The 18342-nt window shown below is 46.5% G+C and overlaps 1 protein-coding gene across 1 annotated transcript; it reads left to right on the top strand.

Annotated features, from left to right (window-relative positions):
* The first annotated feature begins 251 nt into the window (after nucleotides 1-251).
* LOC136658411 (protein NipSnap homolog 2-like) lies at nucleotides 252-16915 on the top strand. Its single transcript, XM_066634975.1, has 10 exons — nucleotides 252-381; nucleotides 3732-3871; nucleotides 4017-4062; nucleotides 4565-4659; nucleotides 5876-5946; nucleotides 8678-8818; nucleotides 9865-9896; nucleotides 12027-12121; nucleotides 12768-12851; nucleotides 14055-16915. The coding sequence occupies exons 1-10, from the start codon at nucleotides 287-289 to the stop codon at nucleotides 14117-14119; spliced, it is 864 nt and encodes a 287-aa protein (XP_066491072.1). The 5' UTR covers nucleotides 252-286; the 3' UTR covers nucleotides 14120-16915.
* The last annotated feature ends 1427 nt before the right edge of the window (nucleotides 16916-18342 follow it).

Below are 18342 nucleotides of genomic sequence, written 5' to 3'. Positions count from 1 at the left end.
AAGCAGCTGAGGGGGGCAGCCCCCGAGGCCCCCTTCGACTGGCCTTCCTGAAGGCTTGGGGGTCGGTGGCGTAGCTGGGGGGCGGACAAGCGGCCCCTCCCTTCGGAGCCATTCCCGGCGGGGGGAGCAAAACGGAGCCGAATGGCTCGGAAGGGAGGGGCCGCGTGTCCGCCCCCCAGCTACGCCCCCGCTGGGGGTCACACACACCTGCAGCCCAAGGACGTCCGCGGGCGGGGCGCCCCCTGGCGGCCGCAGGGCTCCCTGCGCCCCCGCTGGAGGTGTCAAGATGGCGGCCGGGGCGCTGCTGCTGAGGCGAGGCGGGGGCGGCCTCCGCCTGGGCCGCTGCGCCGCGCGGGGCGCCCCTTCCCGCCTTCTCCTCAGGTGAGGGGCCGCGGGGGGTGGCGGGGGCGCGCGGGCCGCTCCGTCGCCGTCCAAGGTCACTGCCGGCGGCCCCGCCCAGGCCGCGTGGGGAGGGCGGGCGTCCCGGCTGCTCCCCGCCCGCTGGGGCAGCCGCCCCCCCGCAGGCCCCCACCCTCAGGCCGGGCGGGGGCTGTAGTGTCTCGGTCGGGGAGGGGCCGCCTCAGCGCTGCCCGCCAAGGGGCAGCTGCAGCCTCTTGACAGACCCCCGGCGCCCCCCTTGACCACAGTGGTGGGGGTCCCCGCAGGCAAGTGGGGGGCAGGCAGGTGTCCACGCTCATCCCCCCACGCGTTGTGGGGGAATCATGGGGGCAGGCAGCGGCTGGAGCCCCACTGGCTGATTCCTGGGCTCCCCCTTGACTGCAGTGGTGGGGGTCGCCCTCCCGTGACACTCAGTGGGGCAGGCAGGTGTCCACTTTAGTCTCCCCTCCCCCCCACACACTTTGTGGGGGGAATCATGCACGCAAGGTCTGTGTTAATCTCACCTTAGACCCCATTGTTAACCCCACACACACCCCGTGCACAGGGTCACCTTCAGACCACCCCCAAGGCCACCTCAGAACCCTCATTATTAACCCCTCACACCACCAATGGAGGGTTCACCTCATAACCCCTTTCAGTCATTCTAAGAGCCAAACAGTGGGTTGGGACCCACTAGGTGGGTCGCAAGCCAATTTCAGGTGGGTCCCCATTCATTTCAATATTTTATTTTGAATGTATTGGAATTGATGCTCCCATGGTATGTGACTGCATTTGGGGAAATGTGATAGACCTGTACCTTGAACAAGCTACTCTGTATGTTCTTTTAGCAATGATAATAAATGGGATTTACTCCTGGGTAAGTGTGGTAGGATTGCAGCCGAACAACCCAATCCTATCCACACTTTCCTGGGAGTAAGCCCCATTGAATCTAATGGAACTTACTTCTGAGTAGATGTGCATAGGATTGGGCTGTAAGATTGTTAAAAATTTTCCTGCTTGATGATGTAACTTCCAGTCATGACATCACTTCTGGTGGATCCTGACAAATTCTCATTCTATAAAGTGGGTCCCAGTGTTAAACATGTGAGAACCACTACTCTAAGTCAGTGGTTCTCACACATTTAGCACCGGGACCCACTTTTTAGAATGGGAATCTGTTGGGACTCACCAGATACATTCTCCAATCCCTTTAGTTATGCAATTAGGTCATTAAGTGAACATTCAGTCCAATCTGTTGCCTTTGTTGCGTTCACAGACATTCCCTGCCAGACACTAACCAGTGGCACAAGCTACTGGAGATAGATTGCCTCTTCTTTCCATTGAGCCTCTCTGTTGTGTAAACAGACACTCTGCTGCAGGCTATGGGAGATGCAAGTGCCTCATTAAGAGCATCTTTATTGTGCTTTGACCACCGTCGTATATGCAGTCTGTCATTAAGCGAGTGGTTGTTAAGAGGTGTCACATAATCACATTGAGTCACTGTTTCAAAAGTTACCTCTCAAGTAAGGAGAATTTTCCTCTCATCTGGGATTCTGAACTCAGACATTGTATATACACCATGGACAAAGTTACAAATGTTCCCCATTTTGCTTGCTTTTGTAACAGAAAAGCCAAGACAAATCTTTTCAGAAACCCACATGGTAGAATGTTCTAAGGTTAACAGATTGTTTTTGTTACATGTAACTGATCTGTATGCTTACTCTGTCAGTAAATTTTGTTATGACCTATGATCATGGCAGTAAACTGAACTGAAAAATATGTAGTTTCTAGAAACAAATACTTAGGAGCCAAAGTCAGATGTTCAAAATCAAAGAAGACATTTATGCTTGTCGTGTTTTTAGCCACATGGGATTTTTCCATCCCTGAACAGAGGCTGTGCTAATGCGTGAACAACGATATGAGCTTACTTAACACTTTTGCCTTCAGCACAGTATGTCAATATTGTATAATCCTCTGGAGCCTGCATGGAAGATAAGGATTGGGACACTCCAGGTCACAAATTGTGGGAAATTAGATAGAGCCATTTCCTCAAGATAACAAAAAGCACCATATTGAAATTTGTGAGGGTGCCCTTCTACATTATCTTTGCCTTTAAGTCTTCTTTGGTAAGGCCAGTATTCATGTTTTTTCCACTTTTGCCTCTTTCCACTTTTACCTCTTTTCACTAAGCCATCCTTTTAAAAAAAATTGCAGTGCCCTGTCTAAGATTTGTGTCAGCTTCCTCTAGGTCTAGGACATACCTAGCTCTATCCATGCTGTTCTTTTAGATCGTTGGCATTGTCACTGGGCAGTCAAGGACACACTGCCACCCTGACATTTGTGACTTTGAATGTTAGTCTGTGCTCTTCCCCCTACACTAGGGGGCAGTAGTCACCTGTCTCTCAGACACTGAAGCTTGGAGACTTACTCAAACATCTTCCTTCTAAAATATCCAGACTTATTTTGTGAAAAGGAGAGTTTGCCAGAGTTTGAAAAATTAGTTATATGGATTAGAGCACAATCCTAACCCCTGGTTAGGCCAGCAGAAGTCCCTTGCACCGGCCTAGGGGTGTCACTAAAGTACCGTAAGGAACTTCTGCACCACCGCAGGAGTCCAGAGATTGGCACATGTCTGTGTGCCAGCCTCTAGAGGCCAAATCTGACCTCTGCTGCACTGGCAACAGGTAAATACATGCCAGCTGAGTCAGGCCAGCATGGGGGTTTGGGGAGGGTGGGGGAGGATGAGTGGTAGACGGGCCTGTGGGCAGACTGGTCCCAGGAGTGGGACCAGGATCTGGCACTTACACCAGATCTTAACTGCCCTCCCGGGCAGCTCATCCTTGCAGATCCAAGTAGCCCCATTGGGATGGTTGCTGCGTTACTCAGGGTAAGTAATTCCCCTTAGTTCAAGTTGTACTGCAACCCAGCTCAATCCTGCTTTGGTTACAGCATAGGCTACTGTGGCCTGCCTGTTCTAGTGCAGGTTAAAATTGGGCTGCCCATCAACTAACAATATTTTGATTGATCAAAAAGATGTACCCCAGTTATTTGGTCAGCAGATTTTTTAATTGGTTCTTATAAAAACTGAAGATGGGAAGTACCATCTTAAAAGAGGCATGTGAGAGGAAGGTGCTTTCCACCACACCTGCATGCATCATTTGAAAATCAAGACAAGAGCTTTTTTTCTCTCATGTAATTTATGCAGTTTTAAATTATTAGTTAATCTACTTAAAATGCATATGATTAATCAAGCTAGATTTCTTCTTGGTTGGGCAGTAGCACTAGTTGAGCAAAATACATTCTAGTAGCTGGGAGTCTAGCATAACACTGACTGTGTCTTTGCCCACTCCCAGGGGTCTTGTGTCTTCGAACAACCGATCTGGGGAGGACAGCTGGTTAAAATCACTCTTTGTCCGCAAAGTGGATCCTAGGAAAGATGCTCACTCCAATCTCTTAGCCAAAAGGGAGACCAGCAGTCTTTATAAATTACAATGTGAGTAGATGTTTTAATATTTTCCCCTTTTTTATTTTTTTCCCCAAAATATTTTTTTCCCCCAAAATATTTATTTTTTCCCCCAAAATATTTTTTCTTTTTTCTTTTGTGTTCAACATTTTATTGTAAACGTTTGCTGTTTCAGTTCACAATGTCAAACCGGAATGCCTAGAATCCTACAACCAGCTTTGGTAAGTTCGGATGTTACACTGGGTGGTTTGAAGAGTTCAAATCTGGAAATGCATTAGTTAGTGAGTTAAACCTGATCTGTACATTTAGCAGAAAGAGGTGGGAGTGTGTTGAAAGAGTTTCAGGTGGCAGATTTAACTATGCCACTTCATGTAGTAGGTGGTGGATGTAGTTGTGGAAGTTAAAAAACAGCAAGAGTCTCTTCTGCAGAGTAGGAGAAGCTCCTGCTGTTTCTTCTCTACACCCTAAAGCAAAGCAGAGAAGATCCCGCTTTCTCCCAATCCCTCTGCATGTGCCAGAGGACTCAGGGGGGAGGGCGTTGGTGATGGCCACAAAGAATGGCTGACTAGTAAGCTGGGTCAACTTGCTTTTAAGAATACTTATTGGCCTAAGGCGAGAGTGCAGAAGTATTTCATGAAATACTTAAACAGACTGGGCACTTGTTCTGAGGGTCAGTCATAGCAAAGTCAATGCAACATGGTGTATGTGTTGTTGTTTTTTAAGTCAAGAGGTGCTGCCAAAGATCCACGAAGGGAAGGAGTATCCATGTACACTGGTGGGGACCTGGAACACGTGGTACGGAGAGCAAGATCAGGCTGGTAGGAGATAGATGTACATCAAAATGCGTAACTGCCAATGATGTGTGCTTGTGGCAGGTGTCCTGTTCCAGCTGGGCAAAGTCTGGGGAACAGAGGGCAGCCAGCAGCAGTGAGCAGATAACAGTGAGCCTCTTAGAAGTATCTGGTCAGATTCCATTACTGCAGAACCTGGAAGAGGTCCCAAGAACAGCAAGATTTGATCCAACAAAGTCCAAAAGTCAGTGGAGTCTTTGTATCCAGCAGGCCCTGCTAACTCTCAGAGCTCCACCCCACCAAGAAACGCTCTGGTCTGGACATAGGCACTGTAATGCCATTGAATGGCTTTAGATTGCACTACTTGCTTTCCCCAGGTGGTCTTGAGAAGAGCCAACAGCCTTGGTTAGTAGAGAGGCTGATTTAGATTCCTCTTAAACTGCCAATCAAAGAACTGGAGTCTTGTAACTTGTCCTCCCCCTCCAGCCTCTATGTCTGACCAACTGAGGGGCTGAGAGCCCTGCCTGCTGGTGCTGCTGCTATTATTAGTATTAATATTTATATATTATTTTCAACAAAACAAACATTTACGAACTACTTTACATAGCAAAGGCCATGAAAAGAATAGTTGTTCCCTATCTTAAAGCAACTCACAATCTAAAAAGTCTGACTTGTTTGCAGGTTGTTTTTGGAGAGGTCTCAAGCAGGCTCCCAACACTGGGCTTCTTCCAGTCACAGCCTCTCTCTTGTTAGTGCTGGATTCATGAAGGAGCTATTTACTCTTCTGCATCCTCCGTTCATTGTGTTAGAAAACTTCACAGTGAATTACACCCTTGATGTTTTGTCTGAGTGCTTCATTGCATAGACAAAGTCTACTGGTGGAAAGAGGAAACTAAACAGGAACAGGGAAGGGCAATCATAACTCAGTCATTACTTTTGGGCTGGAATATGGAGCAGCACAAGTGGCTGATGAGGGTTGGTGGGAATCCAGGGGACCCACTCAGGGTTTTCAAAGTGGTAGTTCAGGGAACATTTAGGCTCCCAGAAGGTTCCCTCTTGGCTTTGCTGCCATTTGCTGATGGCCTAATAGGCACTGAAAATGATTAATTATCAGTGTGGAGCCTGGAAGTGGTAGGGCAATTGTGGGTGGAATGACTGTATGGTTTGGAGAACTAATTGGAGGCCTGCTGAGTTTCTCCTAAAAGGAAGGAATACTCTAAAACATGCCCCTTTTAAATTGCAGTCCACCTCTGGAGGTATGAAGGAGGCTACCCAGCCCTGACAGAGGTCATGAGTAAGCTTCGGCATGACAAGGTAAGTCTAGGCTCCGAAGTGGACATAGTTGGCCCAGTTCTGTGTTGAGCTGGGTAGGCCACTCATTTCAGATTTTGGCATGCCTAATCTGCCTAGGTCTGTATGAGTTCTCTTACAAGCATGTTCTAACAAACCATAAAGCAAGAATTTTGAACTCTTTTTTTCTTGGTCAGGCTCTCAAAACAGCCCTGTGGCTAGCAAAGCAAAATCCAAGGAATGGTGTCCCCGATATCATTCTTATTATTATTGACAGTATTTATATATCGCTTTTCAACAAAAAGTTCACAAAGCGGTTTACAGAAAAAGTCAAATAACTAATGGCTCTTATCACATGAGCTCTATGTGGTTTGCTGTCCGATACAGCACGGTGTTGTCTGATGTTGTTAGGATGATTCAATGCTTATAAATTATGGAGCCAAACAGTGAAGGAACAGGTAAATGGGGTTATTCTGGACTCTTTTGTCACACTGCAGCAGACAAAGGGCCCAATCCAAACCAGGCCTTGGTCTGGCATACATCCCTTGCGCCGGCCCAAGGCTGTCGTGAAAGTGCCGTAAAGCACTTTTGCAACAACCTAAGTGGGGTTAGGCTGGCACATGGACATGTGCTGGCCTCTCCACGCTGATGCGGCCCCGGGAGCCAGGTCGGTTGCATCGGCCAATGCAGGGGTCTGGGGGGCATGGGGAGGGTGGGGAGGAGGCGTTTTGAGAAGGGGGAGGGCAGGTGACGGGTGTTCCCAGGGGTGGGCAGGCGGGCAGGGAGTGGGAGGCGGGGCCAGGTTCCGGCAGTTATGCCAGATCCTAACCCCATTCCCTTGCAGTCCGGGGCTGTCTTGGACTGCTCAGATCCAAGTAGTCCCACTGGGGCTGCTGCGGCTTTATTATTATTATTATTATTATTAACAGTATTTATATACCGCTTTTCAACCAAAAGTTCACAAAGCGGTTTACAGAGAAAAATCAATAACTAAATGGCTCCCTGTCCCCAAAGGGGCTCACAATCTAAAAAGATGCAAATGAATACCAGCAGACAGTCACTAGAACAGACAGTGCTGGGGTGAGGTGGGCCAGATTCCCCTTGCCCCAGGCTGAGCTGCTTGCAGTCCCAATCCTGCCTTGGATGCAGCGCAGACCTGCCGGCCTGCCTGCTCCAGGGCAGGTTTGGATTGCACCCTAAATCAGATTATATGGGAAGACCTGTTCTCTGTCAAATCTTCCTGGTCACAGTTGTGCATTGAACAGCAGAGACTCTTTGTTGCCTACCTCTTACCTCCAGGACCTCAGAGCCAGGTCTGATGACCACCCAGTTTTTTCCCCACTTGCAAGGAAGTAGATATCTTGACTGGTAGAGACTTGGGAACCTCTGCTGCCATGAGATGGCATTCTGCAAATTTAGCAGTTGAATGGAAACTTGGAAATAGGTGCTCAAAAATAACATCTTGTGTGTGGTGCATGGCCTGTGCCGCCAACACAGCTTTGATGGTGCTGTGCCATAGCATTTGTGCTCTGCTTTGCTGCTCTGTCTATCAGCATGTTAAGACTGCCATCATGGTCAAATGCACAGGCTGCTAACTCCAATGTTATTCTTATGAAACTACCCACCTCCATGAGAACTCATGTCCTGGATTACTCATGTCTTGGTTCACAGTCCAGTCACTGAAGCATTGTGTAGGCACACTTTTTGCAACTTCAAAACTACTTTGGGGTATTGTCTACCTGGTTCTGGCTTAGGTTAGTAGTGCCTGGTTGTCCATTCCCCCTAAGGCAGCTTTGAAAGCCTCTGCCTCTGGCTTCTGCTGTGTATACAACGTACCAAGCTGTCACAAATGTTTAAATTGTTTATTTAAGAAAGCATTCTTGTGTGTGTTCACATGCCGCCGTTACATAATGAAATCAAGCAGCCCGTTGCCCCATTTCCCATACCACTACTCATGCTGTATCTAAACTATAGACTTTAATCAATATTGAACATTTATTGTACATTATACAATCTCCTATATATTGTACATTAATAAAACGTTATACAATACTCTGCACATACTCAATTAAATGTTATTAACATGTGTTGTTCAATTACTCAGCTAATAGCTACCTATCCTGCATACAAGAATTTTGGTTTGCCTCCTGGACTTAAACAAACATTTTGTTAATGTATTTCTTTATAGACGAAATGTACTTGATTAATTTTAAATAAACACATTTTAGCTTCATACCAATCTTATGAGTTAGGTTAAGCTCAGAGAGTAATGACCAGCCTAAGGCTATCCAGTGGGTTTCATGACTGAGTGAAAAATTTGGGTTTCCTTGGTCCCATATGCTTGAACCACTGCACCACATGGCTGCCACAAACACATGCTTGTTGTGGTAGTTTGTCCATCTTCAAGAAGCTTGTGTATCTACTCAGAAATGAAGTTTGATGTACTTCCAATATTGAGCCGTCAAGTGTCTGGACAGGATGGGCACAGTCCTAACCAACTTTCCAGCACTAGCTGAGCCTCAATGCAGCCCCAAGGTAAGGTAACAAACATACCCTTGCCTTGAGGAGGCCCCCCTGACTGCCTCCCCACTGCAGAATGCAGTGCATGCCACATTGGCACAGCTATGTCTGTGCTGGAAAGTTGGTTAGGATTGTGCCCTAAGTAGCATAAAGTGGATCAGTTTTTTCTCAGTTCACAGAGCATCCTCCTCTCACAATCTTAAAGAATGCTTTAAACATATTTTATTTTTGGTAGGCGTTCACAGAATTTCGCAAAGCAAGAGGAAACATGCTTCTCTCCCGCAAGAATCAGCTGCTGTTGGAATTCAGTTTTTGGAATGAACCTATTCCCAGGCCGGGGCCCAATATCTATGAATTAAGGTCTTATCAGCTTCGTGTGAGTACCTGTTAACATTTCTAGGAAGTGTTTTTAACAATTTAAATCAAACAAAAAAATAAGTGAACCTGCCTGTGACCTCAGATCAGGAATGTGTTTTTCTCTTATCAGAGTAGCTGGAAATTTAAATGCTCAGAATTGGGGCATAAAAGCACCATTTGTACTCCAGTAACACTTTCTGTGTAAAGCTGCCCTTGAAGGTGGTTCAGAGAATAGAGTTGGTAGAGGGGAAGAGTAACTTGGAATACTTTGACCAGTGCTTCCTTATTTGCTTGTTTCCTCCTGGAAGTTCTACCTTTTGAGTGTGGAAAAGGTCACACTCACTAAATTGTAATTCTGACTGAAAGAAAAAAAAAACCCTAAGAGTTCTAATGGCTGTTGGCAGTGAAAGGTGAGATGGTGGAAAGGCATCTGAACATATTCAGTCTTAAATTGGCTCATCTCACTTTGGACCCAGTCCTAGTGTTTCTGCAGCCAAAGTTCCTTAACAGTAGAGCAAAAACCAGGCTGCTGCCTCAAATGGAGTGCATGTGCAGTAGCTGGCAAGTTGGTGGCAGGGGTTTGTCATGGGCATGGCGGGGAAAGGGTAGGAGGATTTGTCGGGAGGGCAGGGGGAGGGAGTGTATAGTGGCACTGGCATGTCCCAGATTTTATCCCCTTTTCTCCAGTCCATCCTGCCCCCTTTTTTTTCTCCTTGGACATATGCCAGCAAAATGGCTGGTGTGTCTCCAAAGAGACCCATAGTCTACCAGGGTAGGCTACCAGGTAAGTAAAAATATTTTTACTTACGCCCTGCTGGCTATCTGGTCATCTGCCACAATTGAGTTCAGCGCACACTCCACCAGCACAGCTGTGTCAGCACCAATGGTGGGGGATAGTCTTGGCAGTTTATCTGTTAGACTGTGAGTTATTTTTTTTAAGAATGGGATAAAATCCATTGGGATTTCTGGAAGTAGAACTTGCAGCTCACAGCTCCTTCCCAACCTGGAGAGGTAGACAAATTGTACTCATATAGCACTAGTTACATCTTTTGTTGCTTCTTTCAGCCTGGAACAATGATTGAATGGGGAAACTACTGGTAAGTATCCTTCACTGTGTTATGGCTGGTCGCCTAGACTCGTTCACAAACGGCTCCTATGCTGGGTTCCAGCAATCAAGAAGGCACTTGAAATGATTAAATGGCTTTTTTGGCTCAGATTGAGGCTCATTTAGCCCAGCATCCATTTCCTTCCAATGGTTCCTTACCAGATTCCCCTGCAGGCTCACAAGTTCGGTATGATAGTGGCCTTCTGCTGCTTATACCAGTCAAAGGGATAGCGCCTCCAAACACAGAGGTTTCGTTTTTTTATCGCAGCTACATTATCCTCCGCAAACCGGTTCAATCCTTTTTTAGGTTAGAAGCCATCACCACCTGCCAAAACGTGCTTAATGGCATTAAGACGCTGTTTTGTTTTATTTTCCTAATAATGTCTGAATCTATCTTTTTACTGCTGCTGCAGACATGTGCAGGGAAGGATTTGTGTTGGGCTAGCTTGTTCTTCCCAATGAGTGATGTTCTACTATCCCTGTCCCCTTACTCTATATTCTTTCAAGTGCCTTATTGCTAGGATTTCTGAATTCATTGCAGGCTATTGCTTTTAATAGGCAGTGTCCTCACATCACTTCCAATGCCACATGTATCTTTATTCAGTAATATTCATTTGTAGCTTCTTTTTAAAAAGCACCATCAGTTTTTCAAAGTTGTAGAACTGATCCAGGGATAGGGTAGGAAGTGGCTTCACGATACTAGCGCTGCCAGCTAATCAGCATTGTGTACAGCCAGCTTCTGCTGCAAACCGCAGAACTGATTTTCCTTGAATTTGACCCTAGAGAAGGACAGGTGCAATTGACTAGACCCCACAGTGGGTGTGCTTCCAGAGTGCAATAACCGCTATTTGAATGTTAATGGCCTCCAAAGGCCAGGACTGTTTCCAGAATGGATAGGTGAGGAGGCGGCATTCCTGTCCAGGGCAGTGTCCTCCTGTACAGCAATCTCAGTCACCCTTGTTTGATTTGTTGACATGCCAAAGGGCCAAATGCCTAGGAAGCAGAAAATCCCTGTGTGGGGAGAACAAATGTCAGAGTCACACTCCAAAAAATCAACTGCTCAGGGAAAATTTGTCCAGTTTTGTCAGGAGTAAATGAGGGGGTTGCGAGCATGAACAGCTCTAAAAATGTAGTATGTGACTTATTATTTACAGAAAGAAACAGACACCCCTTAACTGTATTTTTGGGGAATACAAATTGTGACCAGATTTGGGCCTCAGTTTCTTATTTGCAAGATGGGAGGAGGAAAGGCCTGTTTTGCATAATAATTCTAAGAATGGATAATACAATACAAAGTTTAATGCTGATGGATGGAATGATTCTGATCACCTTCTCCCAAGCAGCACTGGCTTTAGACAGTTCTGTATCTGAAAGAAAAGTTAAAGTGATGTCTTATTGTCCATCTCTGAACTTTGTATTTTTTAAATGATACACAGGAGATGGAGATTGGGCATTAGGTAAATGGCATTGGGATCTGCTGCCTGAAGTGCCTGCTTCATGTCACTTTTTGGTAAAGTTAGTCTTTCTTCCGAGGCACGCTCAGAACAACCTGGGAGGGAACATGTCAGAGGCCGAGCCTGTGCTTTGCATACAGAGGGTCCTCCCAGCAGGTTCAGGTGTTCTGAGAAAGACCTTAAGAGCCTACACCAAGTTGCCTTAGCAGAGTATTGAGCTAGATGGACTGACTCCATAGAAGGCTTCCTCATTTCATGTAAAGCCTCACGGCCCAGGGGATTAGAAAGCAGGGTTTGAGTTTACAGCACGTGATTTCAGAGGCTGTGACTTTTGCGCAAGTTACTCAGCCTTGATTTCCACCTACACAATGGGAAGGAAGAATAGATGCCTGAGTCCTAGGATTGTTTTAAGAGCAAGCACAGTAAGGATGGTAAACCACTGAAACTGCTGTGGTTAAGGATAAATCGGCCAAATAATCTGTGCCAGGTGCCCTAACCAAAAACCGATGTGAGCTTGTGTGGTGCTGGGGTTTACTGCTCCTTGTTCCCAGCTGCAGTCACCTGTAGCAGTGCTTGAACTCTGGGGCAGAGTTAGTCCTATGTTTGCCATCACCTAGCAGCTCCTGAGTTCATGTCTGGTTCTCAAAGACCTGCCTCCTGCCTTTCAGGGCCCGTGCCATTCGCTTCCGGCAGGATGACAAAGAAGCTGTTGGTGGCTTTTTCTCGCAGATTGGGCAGCTGTACATGGTTCATCACCTCTGGGGTAGGACGGGTCATCATTGTAATGCGCTGGGCACATGCTGAGTTCCATACATAAAAGACGTGCTTGACAACAACTTGCGGTCTGTGACCATTTTCTTGGGAAAGTTTGATCCATGTTTATGTTCATACTGTCATCTTTGTGGTTGGAAAAGAATGTTCCCTTATGGAGGGTTATTCCAGAATTCAGACCTTACTTCTGAACTGTCCACAGTATACATACAATAACGACGCTCAGGTTGCCTGAGAGAACCCAAGATGTCCTGCTTTAGAAGGTAGTGGTGTTTGTGGGTGGCAGGAGGCACACTGAAAGCAGCAAAGCAAGCCCCACTCTAGCCTGTGAGCCACACAGCATGGGAGCCACACAGGAGTAGGGGCATGCACTTCTGTATTAAAAAAAGAAGAGTCCTCACAGGTCACACAGCAAAGCACAAGCATTTCTACAGTTAAACTGGAGTTCGTATGAAGCTGAGGAGCTGAGTCTACCTTTCTCCAAGAACTGGAGCTCCCAGGGCTCAAAGGGGAAGGTTGGGTGGAGCCACAGCAGTAGAAATATCAGTTTAAAATGGAGAAAGACCTGCCCCAGGGAAGGGGTGGACATCAGGGCGCTTGGGAGTTCAATGTAATGTTTCTTCCCATCATACTTCCAGCTTACAAAGATCTACAGACAAGAGAAGACATTCGAAACGCAGCCTGGCACAAGCCTGGATGGGATGAACTGGTGTACTACACAGGTGAGAGTTTAATGCAGAGGAAGGAGGATGTACCTCAAAAATCCCAACTGAATTGTCTTTCTTGGCTGTGTCCCTACCAGGGTTGGGTGATGTCTGTGTTCAGTGTGGGGTTCTGACCACTGGGAATTTGACCAACCACACCACTCCCCTTCAAAGGCTGCCACTGCTCCTTTGGAATTTGTCCCTTGTTAAGGCCATTTCTTTGGATACTTGTTCACCCAGCACCGCCTTGTTCACCTAGCATTTCCCTCACTCCACCAATGCCTGCTTTGAAGCCTTTGATGGCTTATTGTTGTTACCTCTCCAGTCCTTTGTCCTTTTTGAGTTTGGCACCTGAATCTGGTGTGTGTGTCTATGTGAAAGAATGCATGTGTACATTGTTGTTACAGATGCTAGATCAGTATTTAGTGTACTATACAGATGCATCCTGTATTAGAAACAAACATGCAATATTTATTTAAACTGACTTTTTTCAAACACTCTCCTGAGGAAAGGCACTGTAAATGTGTACTGTCTTTGCCGGCCAGAAGCATTGTAAAATGTCTTTTAGGTGCCCATGTTTGGCTGTCTTTCTCATGGTTTACGGAGGCCTACCAAGCAAAGGTCTTCAGATGCAAAAATCAAACTTTAGACTTCTGAAATAAAGCTATTCCAGCAGGAAAATCCCACAATCAATCAACAATCAACAGTATTTATATACCGCTTTTCAACTAAAAGTTCACAAAGCGGTTTACAGAGAAAAATCAAATAACGTAAATGGCTCCCTGTCCCAAAAGGGCTCACAATCTAAAAAGATGCAAATGAATACCAGCAGACTGCCACTAGAACAGACAGTGCTGGGGTGAGGTGGGCCAATTACTCTCCCCCTGCTAAAAAAAGGAGCACCCACTTGAAAAAGTGCCTCTTACCCAATTAGCAGGGTAATCCTAACCAACAGCCCAATCCTAACCAACTTTCCTGCACCAATGCAGCCACAGCGCAGCCTTGACATATGGGAACAAATATTCCTTTACCTGGAGGAGGCCTCAGTGACTATTCTCCCCCCCACCCGGGCAGGATGCAGTGTGCACCCTGTTGATACAGCTGCATTGGTGCAGGAAAGTTGGATAGGATTGAGCCCACAGTCACCTTCCATGTGTCTGACCTTGCGTAAGCCTTTTTAAAGGAGCAAACACAACTCCTTTCTTGTTTTCTTCTTTCCAGTACCCCTTATTCAAGAAATGGAATCCAGAATTATGATACCACTGAAGGTTTCTCCACTTCAGTAGAGTCACTGATCGATGGGTGCCTCTGTGTAGATTTCAGTTGACAAGTGTTTGTCTTTTAGTTCATTTGATGATCTGTGTGTGGCAATGAAAATTTCTGAAAGTACTGTATGCTTCTGGGGCTTCTGAATGAGACCTCTTTTCTTCAGACCCTGCTAGATCACTTAGAGGTGCCCTGGAGAGAGTAGCAGCGTCTTCATATTAAGACTTGGTGTTCCACTGTGTAATCTGTTTCGATGTGAAACTGTCTCTTTGAAGCACGGCTAGGCTTTTGGAGCCTTTCCCATATGTGGGAGAGCCAGTGGGCACTGATGGAAACGCACAAGCTTCAGTAGTAGTTGCACGAGCTTTAAACTCTTGAATGAAGCTGTATTTAATCTTGAGGAGATTTGCCATGTACACTCCTGTTTGTTGTTCTTTTCGTAATTGTACTTGATTGTTAAGCTGGCGAAGTTGCTTTTCAGGAGGAAAACAAAGTGGTCTGCCTGGAAAAAAATATCTCCAGTTTTTCCTGACACTCCAGCGAACTGATGATGGAGTGGCCTGCTTGCTAGGAAGATGCAATTCTGTTAACCTACACAGTTGCTGCGAGATCTCAAAGGGATCTCTGCACTGATGAGTGTGGCAGGGACTTCCTATAAAACAAGATATGGCTACTGGGAGACGTGCCCTTTCCTTGCCTCCACCTTCCTCACCTGGCTTTGTGCAGAGCAATAATTGGGATCCTAGCTTTTCTCTTTGGGGAAACAACTTTTAAAGCCTTGATTTTCGTCTCCTTTTCCACTGATCCACCCAGGAGCAGCCTGAGCACTCCACAGTTCTGTCTTTGGTTAGTCATTGCCAGTTTTTTTTCAGCCAATCAGTGAATCAATCAATAGTGCTTTTTTCCCTGGATTGTACCATTTCAGACTTAGCAAGTTTGAATGGTCCTTTATGAAAAAGAAATCCCTGTGTGTAGAAAACTAGTGTGTCAGGGAAACAGCCAGGCTGAACACGTTGAAAAAGGATTTAGGCAAGCCCCCCAGACCCAGCATGAAGTGGTTCAAGTTCTGGAAAAGCTGTGCAGCTTGATTTGATGAATGTATAAACTGGCCCTTTAAGTGCTTCCACAAGCACCCTTTTTAGAACTTTTGAAGATTGTTAATGCAGCCCCATAACACAAGAAAAAGGCCATACCCAGCTGGAATGAATATCCCCAGAAATATGGCTCTTTCATTTCAATGACCTGATAGACATATGTTTGAAAAGAAATATATATGGCTCACAGAGCAAACCTGTTCATGTCTACTTAAAAGCAAGTCTGTTGTATTCAGTGGAACCTACAGGGTTGCTGCCTTAAAGATGCACGTTATCAACTGGTGATCTTTGTTTTTACTGTGAAAAAAGAAACACAAAGTGTCTTTCCTGAGGGGTTTGGCCTTGATTCTCGGGGATATCAATTCTTGCTTCATGTTTGCTCAGTAGCAACCTTTGCAGCTCCCAAGTTGTCTGTTTGTCCTGAGCCAGACAGGAAGGGGAGAAACTTGACCTTGGGCAGGGTGGAAAACCACCTGTGCAAGAACATGCGGAATTATAATTCCAAGAGGCAGCCACTGACAATTGGGCCTAATGAACGCCAACAGTACAGGGATGGAAGACCCTTCAATCTTTTGCAGCTTTGTGTGCAGTGGTGCTTGTATAGTTCAGTTCCATATGGGATCTCTGATAAGTGAGTTCCACAGTTTTCCGTAGGGCTTATTCCCAGGTAAGGGTGTATAGGAGTGCAGCTAAGGGTGGGATGGCCCTCTGCATGCATGGTTAGCCGTGTGTGGGAGGAGGAGTGCATAGCCCTTCTTGTGCCTGTCACTTCTGCATGGCAATCTCCCCTTCCCACAAGTTAGTGTTCTGGAACTGGGGAGGGGACCAGAGGCAAAGCAGTAGCCAGGGGAGCCTGAAGCATCTTTCCCCCTGCAGATTGCCTCTCCCAACTCTACTTTTTGTTATGAGATCATCAGAAGAGCCTTGCTGGATCAGGCCAAAGGCCTAGTGGCCCACCAGATGCCTCAGGGAGCACACAAGACAAGATACCTATATCCTGTTGCCACTCCCTTGCGTCTGGCATTCAGAGGTAGCCTACTTCTTATGGCTTGTAACCTTTGATGGACTTTTCTTCCATAAATCCCCTTTTAAAGGCATCTAGGCTAGATGCCATCACCACATCCTATGGCAAGGAGTTCCACAGAGGAGTTATGGAGGAAAGGAGTGGTGAGAGTTCCTCCAACGTGTATAGTAGACAGATTGTGTTGTGGGAAGACTGGGTGTTCCTCAGCCTTGTTAGTGGGTTGGAGAATCATTGTGCAAAGCTTGAGAATTCAGCTCAGTCTACAGGCTTAGACTAAGCACGCTTCAGTGGCATGAACATATGTACAGACACTCCTGGATTGTGCAGTGAAGTGGAAGCTGAGGGGGGAATAAGGAGTTTCTTTAATGAGCATTCATTATTCCCACCATTTGTGTGGTTTGACTGATGTAACTCCAGGAGATAATTCTCAAAAGCTACACCAGGGTGAAGCATATTAAGGATTAGGACTGGCACAAACCAGTGTGCTTCCCATGTCTAGTTTTGCTTTTGCTTTTGAATAGACTAAGGATTATTTTTTTTGTAGGTGTCTGTAATGATGTGAACATCCTGTATGTCAAACCAATTATCCTGTTCGCTAATGAATCAGTGCAATACACTGTGTGGTTGATTATCCACTTTATACATTTCAGTGCATTTTTCAGCCAGAATGTGTCAATAAAATCCTTTTGATTTTCGCATATGATTGGCATTGTTTGAACCTATTTCTGAATCATGCCGCATCTTGACTTTTCAACAAGGAGGTCATCCACTGGGATTCTGTAGTGCGTGCATACATGTGTCCTGTTTGGATTTCCTATCCCTGGAACCCAGGTGTCTTTAGGAAGGCCCTACCAAAATCCCTCCTCTTTCCACTGTTGGAGTTCAGGGCTGCAGAATGTAGAAGTTGCAACCCTGTAAAAAACTGGCTCTGTATGTTCCTGTGGGCTGCGCAGGGGAGGATCCACTGAGAGATGTGTGAATAATACATCGCTGTGAGTGTGGGGAAAACAATTCTCAGAAGAGCACGAGGTGCATCGGCGGCCAGTGCTGTGCATGTACCTAGACAGCATGTCAAGGCTTTTCACCCTGTTGTTGTCCAGGCAGAACTGATTAACTAGTCTCAGGCACAGCCTCTGACATGAAGCCAGCTCTAGTTTTTGGATTCCAAAGGGGGTTGAGGCCAAGTTGTCCTCTGCAGCAAATTCAGATATAAGGATCTTACACAGTACAAACGTAAGGACTATTCCACTGACTCAGGCAGGCCCAATCCAAATGTAATGGTGGCGGGTGGTTCCCACCAAAGCAGATTTCTATGTGATGGTGTCAGGCATCTGTGTCCTACCAGCTGTGACTGGCTTCCCATCTGAATCACCCAAGTTGTATGGTCGGTCCCAGGCCAAAGCTGCACCTTCCTGTGGAAAGGGAATGCTGGTTTGGGGACGCACTGAATCCCCACCCCACCCTACACTGAAAAGCCACTTACAACACTGGCAGCAGCCACTTGCCTGGAAAGAGCCCTTTTTCTTATACTCCCCACCAAGACACCCAGGCACATCTCCAGCTCCCTGGCTCCAGCTAACGGAGCTACTGTTTCTGCAGCAAGTTCAGCAGGAGAAGGCTATCCTCAGCGCTGCTCACCTGGGAGTCCATTCCCTCTTCTTCATCTTTGTAAAATCTCCCCTGAGCAGGAGGAACATGAAACACCCTTGACCCCTAAGAAGAGCTCCTTGCAGGCACACACTGCAAGCCTTGCTGGTGGTGGTGCTGGCTGGGATCCTACTGCAGAGAAGAGCGAGCAGCACCATAGGTTTGGGGAGGGATTGTCATGGACTGAATCTTTTGATGGTTTGAGCATTCTGGGGTGAGCAAAGGCTGCCTCCCTTTTCCAGCCCTGACAGTTTCAGCTCTGGCCTGGGACTTGCACATCTCTAGATACAAGAACTTACTGCATCCTGCCCAGGGACTGTCCTGACTGACAGCATCTCTTCAAGATCTCAGGCACGGAGGCATTTCCCTGCTGAGCCCTCAGCTGAGATCCTTTTAACAGATGTTGGGAACTTAGCCTGGGCTCCCCCACAGGTGCTTACCACCAAGCCCTTCCAATAGAACTGAACAAGTGTGAATG

The sequence above is a fragment of the Tiliqua scincoides genome, chromosome 8 (genome assembly GCF_035046505.1).
Source record: "Tiliqua scincoides isolate rTilSci1 chromosome 8, rTilSci1.hap2, whole genome shotgun sequence".
In the NCBI taxonomy this organism is placed as follows: Eukaryota; Metazoa; Chordata; class Lepidosauria; order Squamata; family Scincidae; genus Tiliqua; species Tiliqua scincoides.
This window is presented reverse-complemented; position numbering and strand designations above follow the sequence as displayed.

What these genes read in the sequence shown, in the direction of transcription:
- LOC136658411 (XM_066634975.1), top strand. Translation starts at nt 287, where the DNA reads ATGGCGGCCGGGGCGCTGCTGCTGAGGCGAGGCGGGGGCGGCCTCCGC. An exon ending in TAAGGTCTTATCAGCTTCGT is followed by an intron (nt 8,819 to 9,864) that starts GTGAGTACCTGT and finishes TGCTTCTTTCAG; the next exon opens with CCTGGAACAATGATTGAATG. An exon ending in CATGGTTCATCACCTCTGGG is followed by an intron (nt 12,122 to 12,767) that starts GTAGGACGGGTC and finishes TCATACTTCCAG; the next exon opens with CTTACAAAGATCTACAGACA.